The following is a 16,457-nucleotide window of genomic DNA, read 5'->3' on the forward strand; positions in this document are numbered from 1 at the left end:
CTGGGGAGGGTTTTTGAAAATGAACTCATTCTTCTGAAAACTGGTAAATATACGTAAATTAAAAATCCATCATTTCTTTTGCTTTTATTTGATGAACTGTACCTCTGGATAATCAAATAAAGGATATTTCTGTTTATGGAGTTGTCTTCATTAAATGAAGAAGGAATGGAATGATAGAGTATCACTGTTTTTCACCTGTTAATGAAGTGAATGATCTAGACACTGGTGACCAGTCACTGCTTGTATTACAAAAACTAAGATAACCAGACACTAGCTGCCTCCTTATGGAAGATTACAGTACCACTTACAAAGAATTCATGGCACCAGATAAACCTTAATCAGATTAGGCCTTTGAATTTGACAACCAGTTTACACACAGTATAAAGGATAGACAAACATATTAATGATATACGGAATGCAGGAAACAAACCAAACTTCTTCAACAAATAAATTATGAGGGAAATAAGAGAAAGAGAGGCATAGGAAACCTGTAGGTTAAAAGAATGAGAGAGACAGACAGAGAGAGAATGAATGAATGAATGAATAAATGAATGAATTTGGGAAATTTGAATTCAAACTAGGTTTTGATATTAAAGGATTTTTGTTAGTGTTTTTGATATAGTAGTGATGTTATAGTTATATATATTTTAAAGAGTTGTTATAGTTTAGAAAATAGGTAATGCCAAAGTATTTAAAGAGGAAATGATCTCATTAAAATTTGCTTCAAATTTTGCCAATGGAGTGTGTGTGCTTGTAGGTAGGCACGGGTGAAGTAAGATTGTCCGTGAATTGATAATTGTCGGAGCTGGGTAATGGGGATATGATGGTTTATTATACTGTTTTTTCTTCTTTTGTTCATGTTTGGAATTTTCCATAATGTTAATGTTTTTGCTCATTCACATTTACAATAAAAATTTTAAGGAATCATTGCTTCCTCCTGCAACAGTGGAAGAGAAAGAAAGTACGTAAAAACTTAAACATGTAACTTATTTTTGTCTCTGTAGAATTTTTTTACTAAAAACAATTATCCAATACTTCTGAAAACCAGAAAGGATAGAGAACAGTATTGTGAACACCTGTGTACTGATCACCCAAGACATAAAAAGATTACAAATACAATGTGTACTGTTGCCTAATAGCATTTTTCTCCCCTATCCCCAGAGGTAATTACTATTCTGAATTTGGTGTTCATCATTTCCATGCATGTCATTATATATATAATACATTTTCTTATGTATTTTATATATATGTACATACCAAAGTATATCTTGTATTGGATTTGTATGTTTTCAAAGTTTATATTAATAATATCATACTGTACCTATTCTTAAGTTTTTCTGTTTTTTTCTCTTTTGGAGATTTATATGTATTGATATAAATTTTCAATTCTACACTATACTGGCTATCTGAAAAACTGAGAAATATTGCATTATTTTATTTTAAATGGTACATTACATTTTCAAATAGTGTGCTCAATATGTTGTTGTCAACCTTCAGATACTGTTTCAGATGAAGAACCTCTAAATTTAGAGCATTGGATCCATTTGTTAATCTGAAAAAAGTATAATAGACTGTTTTCCAAATGTTTCCAGATTTTTGGTTCATTCTGGAATATAGCTGTATTCCCTATTCTGTGCTAGACACTGTTTGAAATAGAAGTGTATAGAATAAGACATGCAAGCTTTCTACCTCCATGGAGCTGACTTCATTTCAAGTAGTGATAAATTCTCTGGGTACATTTTAATATTGGAAGTGGAGGGGCTGGTGGAGAAGTGGGGACATCTTTAGGTTGTAACCTCAAGTGAGAAGGAGCCCCTGTATGAAGAGCTGGAAGAAACTGTCTTCCAAGACCTTGAGGTTGGGAAAAATTTCCTGTATTCAAGGAACTGATAGAAGGCCAGTGGGACTGGATCCCAGCACGTGAGGGTAACATTGTGAGAAATAAAGTCTGAGAGGTAGATGGAGGCCGAGTGACATGTGGCCTGTTAGGCTGTGATAAGAAAGTAGGATTTTACGTCAAGTCTGATGAGAAGCCATTGAAGGGTTTTTCGCTGGATAACAACTTGATTAGATTCGTAGTTATACAAATCTACATGTGTGATCAAATGGCATAGAACTATATACCTGCCAGTGTCAGTTTCCTGGTTTTCCTTTTGTGCTATAGTTATATAAAATGTAACCACTGCGGAAAGTAGGTGAGAGGTACAAGGGACCGCTTGACTGTTTTTGCAACTTCCTTTATATGCTCCTTTTTGTGAGTCTTTATAATTCAAAATAAAAAGTTAAAAAAAATCACTGAGAAAGTGGATTATTGGGCAGCTAGAATGAAAGCAGACTAGTCAGGAGGCTATAATTTCTAAGTGAGAGATGATGATTGCTTTGACTTGGGTAGTAACAGTAGATAAGAAGAAAAGTGGTGGATCTGAGATGTTTGAGAGTTGGGGCTGATAGTGGGTTGGGGTGTGGGAAAGAGAGTCTTGATTTTTGTCTTAAGCAACTGATGGTTTCATGTGAGTTTGGAGGAATAGGTGGAGAAGAGGAAACAGAAGTAGTTTTATATTGGGCTTGTTAGGTTGGGTAAGCTCTCAGAGATTGAGGTTGGAGATGAATGTAGGAGCCAGGTAGCATATAGATAATAATTACAGCTGTGGGATTAGATGAGCTCATTCAGGTCAGGAGAGTGGACAGAGTGAAGAGAAGAGGGCTGGGGATAGAGTGGTGGGGGGAGACTTCAGCATCTAGAGGTGTGTCAGAGGAGGAGCCAGTAGAGGAGATCTAAAAGAGGAGGTGATGGGAAGAAAATTAGGAGAGTATGGGGTCAGGGAAACCTGGAAAGAAAGTGTTTGAAAAAAGAGGGAGCTATCTGATTTGGATAGTGCTGAGATACTGAGGATGACAAGGAAAGAAGTGACCCGGGAGGTTTTTGGGAAATCTCAGAGTGCAGAAGATAAACTAGTAGCTTGAAAAAGTGAACAATGTGTGAGGAAATGGGGAGAGCAAGTCCAGATATTTCATTCAAGGAGCAGCGGAGAAATGGGGTGGTAGCTAGTGGGAACTCCTAGATCATAACTGTGTGCTGATGGCTGTGATCCCGTTGAAAGGGGGAGAGAGATGATGGAGCAGAGAAAGGATAACTAAAGGAGCAAATACTTTGAACCTGCAAGAAGGGCTGGGCTCAAGTGTGTAGGTGGAGGGAGTGTTCTTTGAATTGTACCATACCAGCCAAAGAGAGCCTTTTAAAAGCAAGTCAGAGCACATTAGTCTCTGCTCAAAAGCTTCCCACCCCACTCAGTGTAACAGCTAAAGTTTTTACAGTGGCCTGCTAGGCTCTGAGTGATGGCATTCTCTCCCACCCCACCCCGACTCTGACGTCATCTTTTACTGTTTTCCTCCTTTATAAAAGTCTACTCCAGCCACACTGGCCACCTCACTTTTAGTTGAATACAGCAGGCCTTTTCCTGTCCGGGGGTCCTGGTGGTTGTGACTCTGTTTCTGGATGGCTCTTTCTGCAGGTGTCTGCATGGCCCACTCTCTTCTTTCAGGCCTTTCTCTAAATGGTCCCCTCTCAATGAGGTTTTCCCTGACCACTGTGTCTAAAATTGCACCCTCCCACACCTTTTATTTCCCCCAACCTGCTTTTCTCCATATCGCTTCCCACCACATTAATACCATGTAATTATTTACATATTTAATTTGTCTGTCACCATTAGAATGTTCACACTGTGAGGGGCAGGAAGTTTTGTTTGTTTTGTTTGCTGTTGGCAACACCTAGAACAGTATCAAATGTTCAAATGTATAATGAATGGGAACAAGGAAGAAAGGATGCCGGTAGAGAATCAGGTTTAAAGATCTGGTGATGGGAAGACGAGTGTTTTCTTGTTTGATTTTCTAACAGTTATGAAGCAGGGCACTAATTGAGAATGGAGTAGAGTGGAAGGGATGGTTGAAGTTTTGAGGAAAGTGTAGAACGTGTAGAAAAGGTTTCTTGGAGAGTGGAAAGGTGAATGTTCAGGTTGTGATTCAGGTGACAATGTTCAAGTAAGATTGATGGTCAGGGTTGAATGCACATTTTTGATTTGTGGTTTTCTGAAATAGAATGTGTTTCTCATTTAAATCAATAGAATTTTAGCAATGTTCGGCTGTAAAACAGTAACGAAATGTGACATGTATAAAGGCTTAATGTTTTTAGAATGGTAGAGTTTTGTGTTTTTTTTAAGAGTGATCTTTATAGTATTGAATTTACAGTTGATGTGGAACATGGCCTGATATAAAATAACATTCTTTTTAGCCTTACCAATAATTCTCGGATTTTGGGACTCCTGGCTCAGCTGGAGAAGATCAATACTGAGTCTGCAGAATCAGACACTGCCAGATATGTTACGTCAAAAATTCTTCATCTGGCTCAAAGTCAAGGTAAGCTTTAATCTCTTCTTTTTGGAGTGTTGTTTTAATTCTTTAAAAGTAGATGCTGAGAACCTTCAAACTTTCGACAAATAGATGATTTTCTGTAAAAATCAAACTTTCTCTAATGGACTCAAGAAATATAAAACTGAATGACCATGGAAGAAATTGATCTTAAAAGCATTGTTTCTAAAAATGATTATGACTTTACTCCTGTATGATTGCTCCCTCCATTTTCAAACAACACCTAATTCAAATGCTAATTTTTCTAGAATGGTGACAGAAAGATGTGAAGTAGCATACAACATTGGTGGTTAGTGTGGTTCTCAATTTGAAGTTGCAAGCTCTGTCATTCAATGGCTGAGTGACCTTAGGGAAGTTTTGAATCTCTAGGACTTAGCTGCACCATCTCTGAAATAGAGATAAGAGATACCATGGGATTGTCATGAGATTTACACGAGAAGGATGGAAAAGAACGTTAAAAATGTTGGATAAATGATATCTATAATTAGACATTTCTCTATTTTAGGAAGCTATCTAGTACTACTGAATTGGTCTCAAAACCTTGGCAGAGTACGAGAGAAGAAAAGTATCAACTTTGCATTTAGGGATATATATGTGAAAAAGCCCAAATAAAACATTAGTGAATTAAGTCTTATTATACATTAGAAGATGAATATCATTGCTAAAGAACATGTGTTTCAGGAATGTAAAGTGGTTTAATATCGGGAGATATATCAGTATAGCATTATTTGAACAGGTCAAATAAAATTCATGTGATTATCTCAATAGATGCTAAAAAGAGAATTTAAGATTCCAAAACTTGTACTTGATTTAAAAGACAAAAAACCTTATTTTTCTTTTTTTAAATAAGGGTAAACCAGCAGCTACCTTAATATTTAACAGTGACACATTGAAGGCATTCTGTTAAAATTAAGGTCCAGACAATTCACAATTAATATTTTACAGTCAAGCATTGCTTAATGATGGGAACACCTTCTTAGAAATGCGTTGTTAGGTAATTTTGTTCTTGTGTGACCATATTAGAGTGTACTTACACAAACCTAGATGGTACAGACTACTACACACCTAGTCTCTATGGTACTAATCTTATGGGCCCACCCTCATGTATACCATCTGTCATTGGCTGAAAGGTTGTTATGCAGTGCATGGCTGTAATTTATTTAATGTTTTTATTACTCATTATTCTGGAGGTTCAGGTCATTGCTGGCGTTTACTCTTTTCAAGAGCTCAGTATCTGTTAACCCTTCTTTGTGGTCACAGACTCTTAATTTATTTTGATAATTTTCTTCTGTGCAGCCTGTGTGTTTAGAGAGGAATTGACAGCACCCCAAAACCTGGGAGAGGTCCCTAATAGATTGCATTTGTTTCTAGCAAAATCTAAAATACCTATACCTTTTAATTCAGAAAGTTACTAAATTGGATTTTAGCCTTTGGAAATATTATGCTTATCAACTAAGGCAGATGTACAAGGATGTTGATTGTATTAGTGCGAAGTTAGATGTACCAAGTATATTCACTGTGGTGTCACATGAAATGCCTCCTCAAAACAAAAACAAAAAAACAAACCTTCAAAGACAAAAGAAAACAAATTCCCCAGACCTGTAAATAACACTGTGTACACTGCTCCCTCCACTGTAGACTCTTCCCATCATGGCCTGGAAGCCCTTGCTCCAGCATCACCGCTGAAAATACCCCCAGCCATGCCACCACCAGAGACTGCCCCTCTCCCCAGGCTACACCCACCACTGCGGGACCAGCCCCTGAATACCGCCCCTTGGGGTTGTGTGATACAGTAACTCTCTTAACACCTTGGATCAGCCAGTCAACACGGTATAAGTTAGTACTGACAGATTGTCCCTTCATCATTTATAGGATAATACGATTGGCTATCCGTGTGGGAGAGAAAGATTAGGAACTTATCGTTCAAGGAAGAAGAAATGCAAATAACCAGTAAACATATGGAAAGGTTCTTTACCTCCTTAAAAGTCAGGAATTGCTAATGAAAACAACAAAGATATTTTTTACTGCCTAGATTGGCAGAAGTTAGAGAATGACAACATCCACTGCTGTTGAAGGCGTGGAAAATAGGGTAATCTCATACACTGTTGGTGCTGCAATAATTATTACAAGCTTTGGAGAAAGGAATCTGGCAATGTTTATTAAAAGTGCACCTGCTATTTGGCTTGGCATTTCCAGTCTCAGAAATGTATTTGACCGAAATAAAAATGTGAGTTTATAAAAGAATACTTGGGCATGTTTATTGCAGCATTGTTTATAATATCGAAGATCAAGAAACAACCTAAATATCCATCAGTGAGAGAATGGTAGCCAAACTGTGGAACTTTATATTATGCCAGTATTATCAATAGCAAATTACTTGTGATATATGGAACTTGTAGTTCATTTGTGGAACCATATGAATTGTCCTGGAGTCCTGCATTTAATATGTTAAGTAAAAAAGCAAGTTTTTTTGGTTAATCGAACTACGTGTATCTTACTTTTGTGCTAAGTAAACCAGTAGATATGTATATGTTTGTATGAGCAAGGCAAAGAAAAAGGAAAAATACATACCAAATTATTAGCAGTAGTTATATCAATGGGATAGAAATGGAGGGAAATGAGTTCCTAATTTTATTTTAGTACTTTTGTGCTGTTAGAATCATTGCAACAAGCATATACTTCTTGTGTATTTAAATAATTAAAAAAAATCCCCTATAACACACGTCATTAACACAGTTAAAACACAAATTTCCATAGTTTGCCCCTGGTTTTCCTTGGATACATTACACTTTCTGTCTTTAATAATGTACTGCTTATTTGCAGTGTGCATGGTGCTTTTTGTAGTTTATGCTTATTTTTTTCCTAGAAACATTTATATTAATTATCCATTTTATGTAAGTAGTCTAGTTTATTGGCATACAGCTGTACATAATACTTCCTTATAATCCTTTTAGTTTCTGTAGGATAAGAAGTGATATTCCTTCTGTCATTCTTGATTTTTGTCATTTGTGTCCTCTCTTATTTCTTAGTCTCTCTAGCTCAGTGATTCTCAACTGGGGGTGATTTTTTTCCACCCACTCCCACCAGGGACACTGGCAATGTTTGGAGACATTTTTGGCTGTGAAATTTGAGGAGGGGGATTGTTACTGGCATCCAGCGGATAGAGGCCAGGAGGCTGCTGATCAGACTGTTAACGTGTAGGACAGCTCCCTACAAGGAAGAATCATCTGGCCCCAAATGTCAACAGTGCTGAGATTGGGAAACGCTGGTCCAGCTAAACATCTGTCAATTTTGTTGATCTTTTGAAACAACCAACTTCTGGTTTCATCGATTTCATCTGTTTTTCTATTTCATCGATCTCTAATCTTTATTGCCTTCCTCCTCTTGTTGCTTTGAGTTTCATTTGTGCTTGCTTTCCCATTTTTTTTAAAAGTGGAACTTAGATTATTGATTTTGAGACCTGTCTTTTCTAATGTAGGGATTTAGAGCTGTTCTTTTCCCTGTAAAGACTGCTTTCATTGCATTCTGTAAATTTTGATATGTTGTATTTTTTTTTTCATTCAGTTCTCATATGTTCTAATTTTCTTTGTGATTTCTTCTTCAGCCTATGGATTGTTTAGAAGTGTGTTGTTGAATTTCCCATTATTTCAGAATTTCCCAATTTCTTTCTGTTGTTGATTGCTAATTTAATTCCATTTTGGTTGGAGAATATACTTTGTATGATTTTAATCCTTTTGAATTTATTGAGACTTGTTTTGTCACTTGGTATATGGCCTTTCCTGGAAAATACTCCGTGTACACTTGAGTGTTCCATCTGCTGTTGCTGGGGAGAGTGTTCTATTGATGTTGATGAAGTCAGCTCGGTTGGTAGTGTTGTTCAAGTCTTCTATACTCTGTTGACTTTCTAGCCAGGTGCTCTATCAATTATTAAGAGTTGAGGATTGACATCTCCACCTGTTGTTTGAACTGTATGTTTCTCTTTTCGATTTTGGCAGTGTTTGGTTCAAATATTTTGAGGCTCTGTTAGCTGTGTGTACATTTAGAGTAGTGAAATCTTGTTGATGGTTTGACTCTTTCATCATCATGAAATGTCTTTCTTTGTCTCCAGTAATATTTCTAGATTTAAAATCTGTTTTATCTAATAATAATACAAGCCCTCCAGCTCTCTTATGGTTCCTCTTTGCATATTATACCCTTTTCCCTCCTTTCAGTTTCAACTTGTTTCTGTTTTTTGTTTTAGAGTGTGTTTCTTGAAGATGGCATATAGTTGGATCTTGCTTCTATTTGTTTATTTAACTATCTATTTATTTATTTTTTGAGGAAGATTAGCCCTGAGCTAACATCTGGCACCAATCCTCCTCTTTTTGCTGAGGAAGACTGGCCTTGAGCTAACATCTGTGCCCGTCTTCCTCTACTTTATACGTGGGACGCCTGCCACAGCATGGTTTGACAAGTGGTGGGCAGGTCCACACCCTGGATCCGAACCAGCAAACCCTGGGCCACTGAAGCGGAATGTGTGAACCTAACCACTGCAGCACTGGGCTAACCCCTTGATCTTGCTTTTTTATCTAATCTGAGTGTTTATTGCTTCTAAGTTATTGTACTTATTCATATGATTGGATTTGCATCTGCCATTTTGCTATTTGTTTTCTATATATTTCATGTCTTTTACATTCCTCTTCTCATCTTTTATTGTCTTCTTTTATGTTATCTGTTGATTTGTTTTTTAAGATTGGCACCTGTGCTAACATCTATTGCCAGTCTTCTTTTTTTTCGCCTTCTTCTTCTTTTCCCCATAGCCCCCTAGTACATAGCAGTATATTCTAGTTGTAGGTCCTTCTGGTTGTGCCATGTGGGACACCAGCTCAGTGTGGCCTGATGAGAGGTGCTATGTCTGCACCCAGGATCCGAACCGGTGAATCCCTGGGCCACTGAAGCAGAGCACACGAACTTAACCACTCGGCCATGGGGCCAACCCCTGATTTTTTAACTTTTTAAAATTTTAGTTATTTTCTTAGTGGTTCCTGTAGGGATTACAATATGCATCTTATTACAGTGAGTTTTAGATTAATACTAACTTAATTCTGGTAAGATATTGAAATTTTCTTCCAGTGTAACTCTGTTTCTTTATCACTCCTTTGTTCTGTTATTGTCATATATGATATATTTATACATGTAAGAAGCCTACTGGTACAATGTTATAATTATTGATAACAGTTTTATGCCTTGTAAATAAGTTAGAAGAAGTGAAAAATTTGGTACAGAGTTGTGAATGAAGAGCAAGATTAAGAGTCAAAAGCTTGGTAGTTAAGGTAATGGAAGTGAAGTGAAATTTTCTTGGAAGGAGATGTAGAGGGAAAAAACAGATTTGTGTCCTGGGAACTAATTACATTTTATATTTGGCTATAAGAGGGTCCTGTGAAAATGATAAAATGCATTCACATTTATCATTTTTATATTCTGGTGAGTTTCCCCTTTTATCATTATAGAATGTCCTGCTTTATCTTCTTTGCCTTGATGTTTATTTTATCTGCTGTTAGTATAGCCTCTCCAGCTTTCTTTTGGTTGTTGTTCGTATGGTACAGCTTTATCCATTCTTTTCCTTTCAGCCTATTTGCATCTTTGAATCTAAAGTGTGTCTTTTATAGAGAGCACTTTGGTGTCCTCTGTCTTTTTATTTAAGCATTTTGTGTGTTCACATTTAATCTAATGTTGATTGAACTTAAGGTCTGCAATTTTATCATTTGTTTTCTGTTTGTCCTTTCTAATTTTATTCCTTGTTTATTCTTGTCCTGCCTTCTTTTGGATTATTTGAAAATTTTTTTAGAATTCCATTTTAATTTACCCATTGGCTTTTTAGTTATACTTCTGTGCATTTTGAAAAAGTCATTCCTCTGGAGAGTGCAATAAACGTCATTAACTTTTCACACTTTGCTTAGAATTAATATTATAACCTTATGTAAAATTTAGAAGCCTTGGAAACTTACAGATCCATTTATATTTACCATTCTGTAGCGATAGTTGTCAAATGTGTCACATGGCTATACATTATAAACCCTACACGATAATTTTTGCTTGAGACGGTCCTGTGTATTTTAAAGACGTTAAGAAGAAAAATTAGTTTTTGTATTTACTCAGATATTTACCATTTCTGAAGCTCTTTATTCTTTCCTAAAGATGTGAGTTTGAGCTAGTATCGTTTCCCTTTAGCCTACAGAATTTCCTTTGGCATTTCTGGTAGTGCAGGTCTGCTGTGGAAGAATTTTTTTTGTTTTATCTGACAATGGATTTGTTCCATCTAATTCTTGAAGGATATTTTTATGGATATAGAATTCTAGGTTGATAGTTTTTGTCTTTTAACATTACAAAGAGCACTTAAAATAGCACTTCCACTGTTTTATGGCCTCCATAATTTCAAATGCTGCCATTTTTGAATTTATGTGTCATTTTTCTCTGGTTGATTTCAGGATTTTCCTTTAGTTTTGGTTTTCAGAAGTTTGCCTGGGTGTAGTTTTCTTTTATTTATCCTGCTTGGAATTTGCTGAGCTTCTTGAATCTGTAAATTTATGTCTTTCACCAAATTTGGAAAATTTTTTTTCTTCCCCATTCTGTCTTCTCCTCTGAGACTATAAGTCTACATATATTAGACTTTTGGAGATTATTTCAGAGGTCCTTGAGGCTCATATTTTTCAATCATAATTCTCTCATATTCAGACTGGATAATTTTGTTTTTTTCTATCTTCAAGTTTACTGCTTCTTTAATTATCTTTCTGATAATGATGTCAGATACTACATTTTTCTATTCTAAAATGTGCATTTGATTCTTTTTTTATATTTCTGTTTCTCTGCTGTGGTTTCCTATCTTTTCATTCATTGTGAACTTATTTTCCTTAATATCATTGATCATAATTATAATAGATGCTTTAAAATTCTTGTCTGTTAAGTATAACATTTGGGTTATTGAAGGTGTTGCAGAAAGCATGTGGTAGTGTAAATTGGGAAGGACTGTAAGCGAGGAAAAAACGCGAAGAGAGGAAGCAGTGGTCAGCAGTGTTGACATAGAGAGGCTAGTTAAAAATAAAGGTCTTTTTGATTTGATAATTAACAAATTATTGACCACAGTAAGAGCACTTTCAAGTGGTAGGATTAGAAGGAAGGTTGCTATATGTTGTAATGTGAGTGCCAGATGAAATAATGGCAGGGAGTGTAGACTGTTGAGGGGGCTTCACTGAGGAAGAGACAGAAATAGAGGGAGAGGCAAGATAAAACAAGATTTGTTAGGTATGTGGAAAAATTATAAATCGCATGTTGGTAGAATTTGAAGGTATAGGTTCATGAGTAGGTAGAAAGGATGAGATTCAGAAGGTAGCAGAGAGGACACTTCCTCCCCCCTCCTTCAAACTGCAGAAAGGAACACAAGATTGTCAGGGATTTGATACATGAGCATGTGGAGTTTGGTCATTATTTGTAGGGTTTCATTTGTTGTAACTGATCGCTTTGCCTCAGTTCACTGAGGAAGAATGTAGTTGCTGAGTGTTGGCAATAGAGGTCCAGAGATTGAGAGGAAGGATTGCGGACTGGTACAAATTTTGAAATAGTTATGGGCTGTGGCAGGGCAGATAGTGATGGCTGTGAGTTAAATGAAAAGAGGAGTTTTGTGTTGCCACCTGAGGTTGGAAATGGTGAATTTTTTGGTACTAACAGTCTCATGCTAGGAGAAGAAATTCTTGTGGCATTATTTTTACTGTAATGTAGGCATAGCGACTGCACGTTTTAGCATTCACTTCTGTATAGGAGTTCACGGTGGGAAGGCTAAGGGGCAGGGCTTGGAATCCAGGGTAGGTGTGGAGGGGTCTAATTTTATGGGCAGACAACACTACCCGTGACACATTACAAGTTTCAGTGAAAATGCCAGTGAGGTTTACATAATCTTGAGGAAGGAGAGAAGAGCAGGAGTGTCAGGAGGCTGTGGTCTGAAAGAGAGAAATTGGGGGTTAGGTGGAAGAGGTAGAGCAGTTTGAGATCTGAGGACTGAGCGGGTTGATAAACGGGCACAGAGGGAAGGATCTTGTTACAGGGTCAGGAAACTGTGAAGCTGGGTATTTGAATGAGTCATCCGCATTGACACTGAAGTCTCCCAAGGTCACGGCAGAACCTGGAGTAGAGGAGAAAAACGTGTAGCACCTAGTTTTCGTTGAGTGTGAGGAGTAAACTAGATGATGGTGGATGTTACGACAAGGGGAGTTAGATGCTGCGTTGCACTGTCTTCAAAGGAGTGGAGGTTTTTTTCACCTGTGAAGGTGAAAATGTAATGGTTTGTTAATAGTGGGGATTTCTGAATATTCTAAGCGATGTTAATGTTGAAAAATGATTTAACTTTAATATTAAATCAATAGTGTTATTTAAAATATTAAATCAAGGATGCGTCGTGGATTCTTAAGCAATATTTCATTTATTTTACAACTTAATGCTTTTTGGTGGAGGCAGCTGGGCCGGGGAAGCAGTGAAGGATAAGTTGGGGTGGCGTGGTGGCAGAGGAATCATCTGCTTTTTAAAAGGGAGAAATTTGGTTTTACAAACATTAGTGAGTTTTTCCTTTTTTATGTAGGTAAAGAAACTTGTCATTCTTTAAGCATTGGTAATCTGGCAACAGGGAGCAGACATGAACAGTGTTTTAGATCTTCGTATCACTTGTGCGAGTTTCTATTTTGAAGGATTACAAGGTGTTTGTAAGTTTTACAGAGTTCATTATCTGGACCTGAGATGATGTACGATAGCATGAGATTGTTGTTTTAAAGGAAAATATGAGTATCTAATCTCCAGCATATTTATTTTGTAGGTAGTTATTGATAGTTGTTGTAAATAATATTATACTATAACTTCTCTGTAGGACACTTGTCCTTCTCTTTAATAACTCCTAATTTAGAATAACTTAATTGTAGACGGATATCAGACTAATGACTTCTTAAAGTTTCAGGCAACTCTGAGATTTTGTGACTTGTACATCGCATACTTCATATTCTTGTGAAATTGTACATGTGTGATTTTTATGTGTCAGAACTATACCACATGTAACTTCTTGTTCATTCACAGTGGAGGCTGCATAAGATTTGCTCTGGGCAGAATGTTCTAAAGGCTTAGCCTGACTTCGCCTTCCTCGTTTCAGGGCCTCAGTGCTCATTGTTCTGCTCTTAAACTCCCCTGACTATCCCCATATGGAGCAAATTTGTACTCCCAGTCTCTTGAATTTTATTGTGTAATATGTGCTGTATGGAGAATGGATTGTTTGCATTCTGTTTTAAACTCTCAAAGTGTGGAATGGATACCGTTGTCGTCTTGTATGAGAAGAATTTCTGGCGCTAATGTCCACGTGTGAGACGTTGGAGACTCTTGTGCACAGTCCTGCTGCAAGGGTGACTCCTGTCCTCCTCCTGGAAGGGCATGGAGCCAGTGGAGACAGTACGCTTGGGGCTCAGGAACACCTGGCTCACCTGGTCTCTTTCACTTACTTGCTTGATGACTTTGTGTAGGTTTCTTCTCCTTTCTGAACTTAAATTTTTGGTCTGTGAAAAGAGTAATTTTTTCCCCAGAGGATTAGAGTGAGTCATAAATGAGGTAATGTAGGAGGAGTACATGGAACAGTAAATATTAGTTCCTTTTGTAAGTGTTGGCCTGCGATCTGCCTTTCTTCTCTTGTTAATCAAAGGAGAATAATTGTGGAGAAGCTCTAGAAACCTTTAAATAGTAGAAATGATTTACGCTGCTGCTTTTCCATTTCAGTGACATGAAAAGGATCATTTGGGTGAGCTGGTCTCCAGACTCTTGCAGAAGTAGCTCTTCCTTAGTTTTGTTTATTTTTGTGTAATTCAGAATTTTAAAATGGCATTAATTCAATCAGAATATTTGAAGATAGCACTAGGTTTCTGTTTTCACCAATTTTGATTAAATATTTTCTAGTTCTAGTCATAAAGGTAATAAAGAGTTCTGCCATCGCCACTCCTGCCTGGCCTCCACTTGTGGTACCTGTACTATGTGATTGACTCTTAAGATTTTAGATGGACTGACAGAGCTTCACCTAATCCATGATAAGAGCTGTGGTGAAATGCAGGGAAAGTCTTGTTAACTGAAATCAGGAAGTCCTCACAGAGTAGAATTAGTGACATCAGAGAGAGGAACATCTAAAAACCAATTTAGAATGTTTACTGGACCAATGGAGACTTGTTGATTCTACGTTAGCTATATAATGAAACTGTATGTAATTTTTTTCTTTCATCTTTGAGAAGAAAATTTTTTCTACTTTTCAGAAAAAACCAGGAGAGAAATGACAGCCAAAGGTTCTACAGGAATGGAAGTTCTCCTGTCAACATTAGAGGTAAATCACTGACAGGCTTTGGTTATGTAACTGTTAATACCAGCCAGAACTCAAGAAAAAAAAATTTGAAGTATCAAGTTTTTATCCTGGAGGTAAAACCAATGAATGGAAGTTTGTTTTATGTTTTAAATTATCATTTGGAACAGTAGTATAAATATGGATAAACCCTCTCTTTCCTTATGATTATAATGATAGCCATATTTTAAATCTTAACATGCCATCCTACTTGGTTATAGAAAATAAAGCATTAGCTGAAAATTTTTAGCTTAATTTAAATTATCGATATTGGAAATTCTCATTGTATTGTTAGCTGATATATATTCGTGGTTTAGTTTACTACGTATATTGGTTGGATAACTATATTATGTTGATGATAATTAAGTCTCTTTGCCAGTGTGAAAGTTTTTTGGTGGATCAGCAGAACACGTTCAGAATCAGGCTTATGTGTTTTATTCAATGCAATGTTACGATCAGGGAGTGAGTGCAGTACGTTGTACATCTTGAACTTTTGTTTCGTGTCAAACTACATCTCAGTAGAGTTGGAAAAAAATAAAAGAACAGGGAGTGAGTTCATGTTTTTTGATAGGAATTACTTTTTATTAAAATGACATAAAACTGTCATTTTTCCCTGAATTGATCTGTCAATTTAATGCAATCTCAATAAAAATACCATCAGTTTTGTTTCTAAAGTCTACTGGGAAAATAATAAGTGGGAATAGAAAGGACATTTCTGAAAAAGAAGAGAAATAATAAAGGACTAGCCACGCCAAATAGCAAAGAACATTATAAAACTTCAGGAATTCAGATAGCTTAGAAATTGTGCATGAGTAGTAGATAGACATCAGTGTAATAGAATAGAAAGTCCAAAAATAAATTAAAATAAGTGGAGCTGGGACAAATTGGTAGCCATCCAGAAAAGTGTAATGTTGGATCCTTTCTACACCAAAATAAATGCCATATCAAGCAAAGATTTAAGCATGGAAAATAAAATTAAAATAGTAGAGAAAGTAATGGGAAAATTTTTTAAATAATCTTACAACAGAGAACGCTTTTCTAAGTATGGAAAAAAACCAGGAGCTATAAAAGAAAAGATTGATAAATTCAGCTATATTAACAAAAGTACGTTGGAGACAACACCATAGACACTTGGCAAACTGAGGAAAAAGTATTTTCGCTTGTATAATTTCTTTAACATATAAAGAACTTCTATAAATTAGTAAGGAAAAAAAATCAACAGTCCAGTGGAAAAATGTGTAAAAGTTATGAACAGACAGTTCCCAGGAGAAGAAACACAAATGGCACTTGAGATTGAGCATCGTTTTTTTTCTGTTTGTTGATGTCACAATTTATTGAGGTCAACAGAAGTGGGAGGTGGTGAAATACATGAGGGAGACTTGTCTGGGTAAGGCCAAGAAATAACAGTGTGACTGCCATTCAGGTTCCAGTGGCCTGAGCTCAGTCATGGCCCAAACCTAACTGCAGAAGAGCTGGAAATGTGGTCTGGCTGTGTACCCAGGAAGAAAGTGAAATCAGTTTGCTGAACACATAGCAGTCTTGCTGCCACAATCCGTTCTTCTCTTTAACAAATGTCTGTCCCTCTCTTTCTTCCGAATCCCTCCCCAGTGATCAGTGGTCCAGTTAATACCTCCAACACTAAGAC

At 36.6% G+C, this 16,457-nt stretch overlaps 1 protein-coding gene across 13 annotated transcripts in view; it reads left to right on the top strand.

The window, feature by feature from the left end:
- AGTPBP1 (ATP/GTP binding carboxypeptidase 1) overlaps nt 1–16,457 on the top strand; it is a 175,626-nt gene that overhangs the window by 33,022 nt on the left and 126,147 nt on the right. For 9 of the 13 annotated variants that reach the window (XM_070590601.1, XM_070590590.1, XM_070590589.1 and 6 more), the window contains 2 exons: nt 4,289–4,413; nt 14,730–14,797. In XM_070590601.1, coding sequence (XP_070446702.1) covers nt 4,289–4,413; nt 14,730–14,797 — 193 coding nt within the window. Of the gene's footprint in view, nt 1–4,288; nt 4,414–8,273; nt 8,394–14,729; nt 14,798–16,457 lie in introns of those variants that run through there. The other 4 variants (XM_070590596.1, XM_070590595.1, XM_070590600.1 and 1 more) reach the window with 4 other exon arrangements.

The sequence above is a fragment of the Equus przewalskii genome, chromosome 22 (genome assembly GCF_037783145.1).
Source record: "Equus przewalskii isolate Varuska chromosome 22, EquPr2, whole genome shotgun sequence".
Lineage (NCBI taxonomy): Eukaryota > Metazoa > Chordata > Mammalia > Perissodactyla > Equidae > Equus > Equus przewalskii.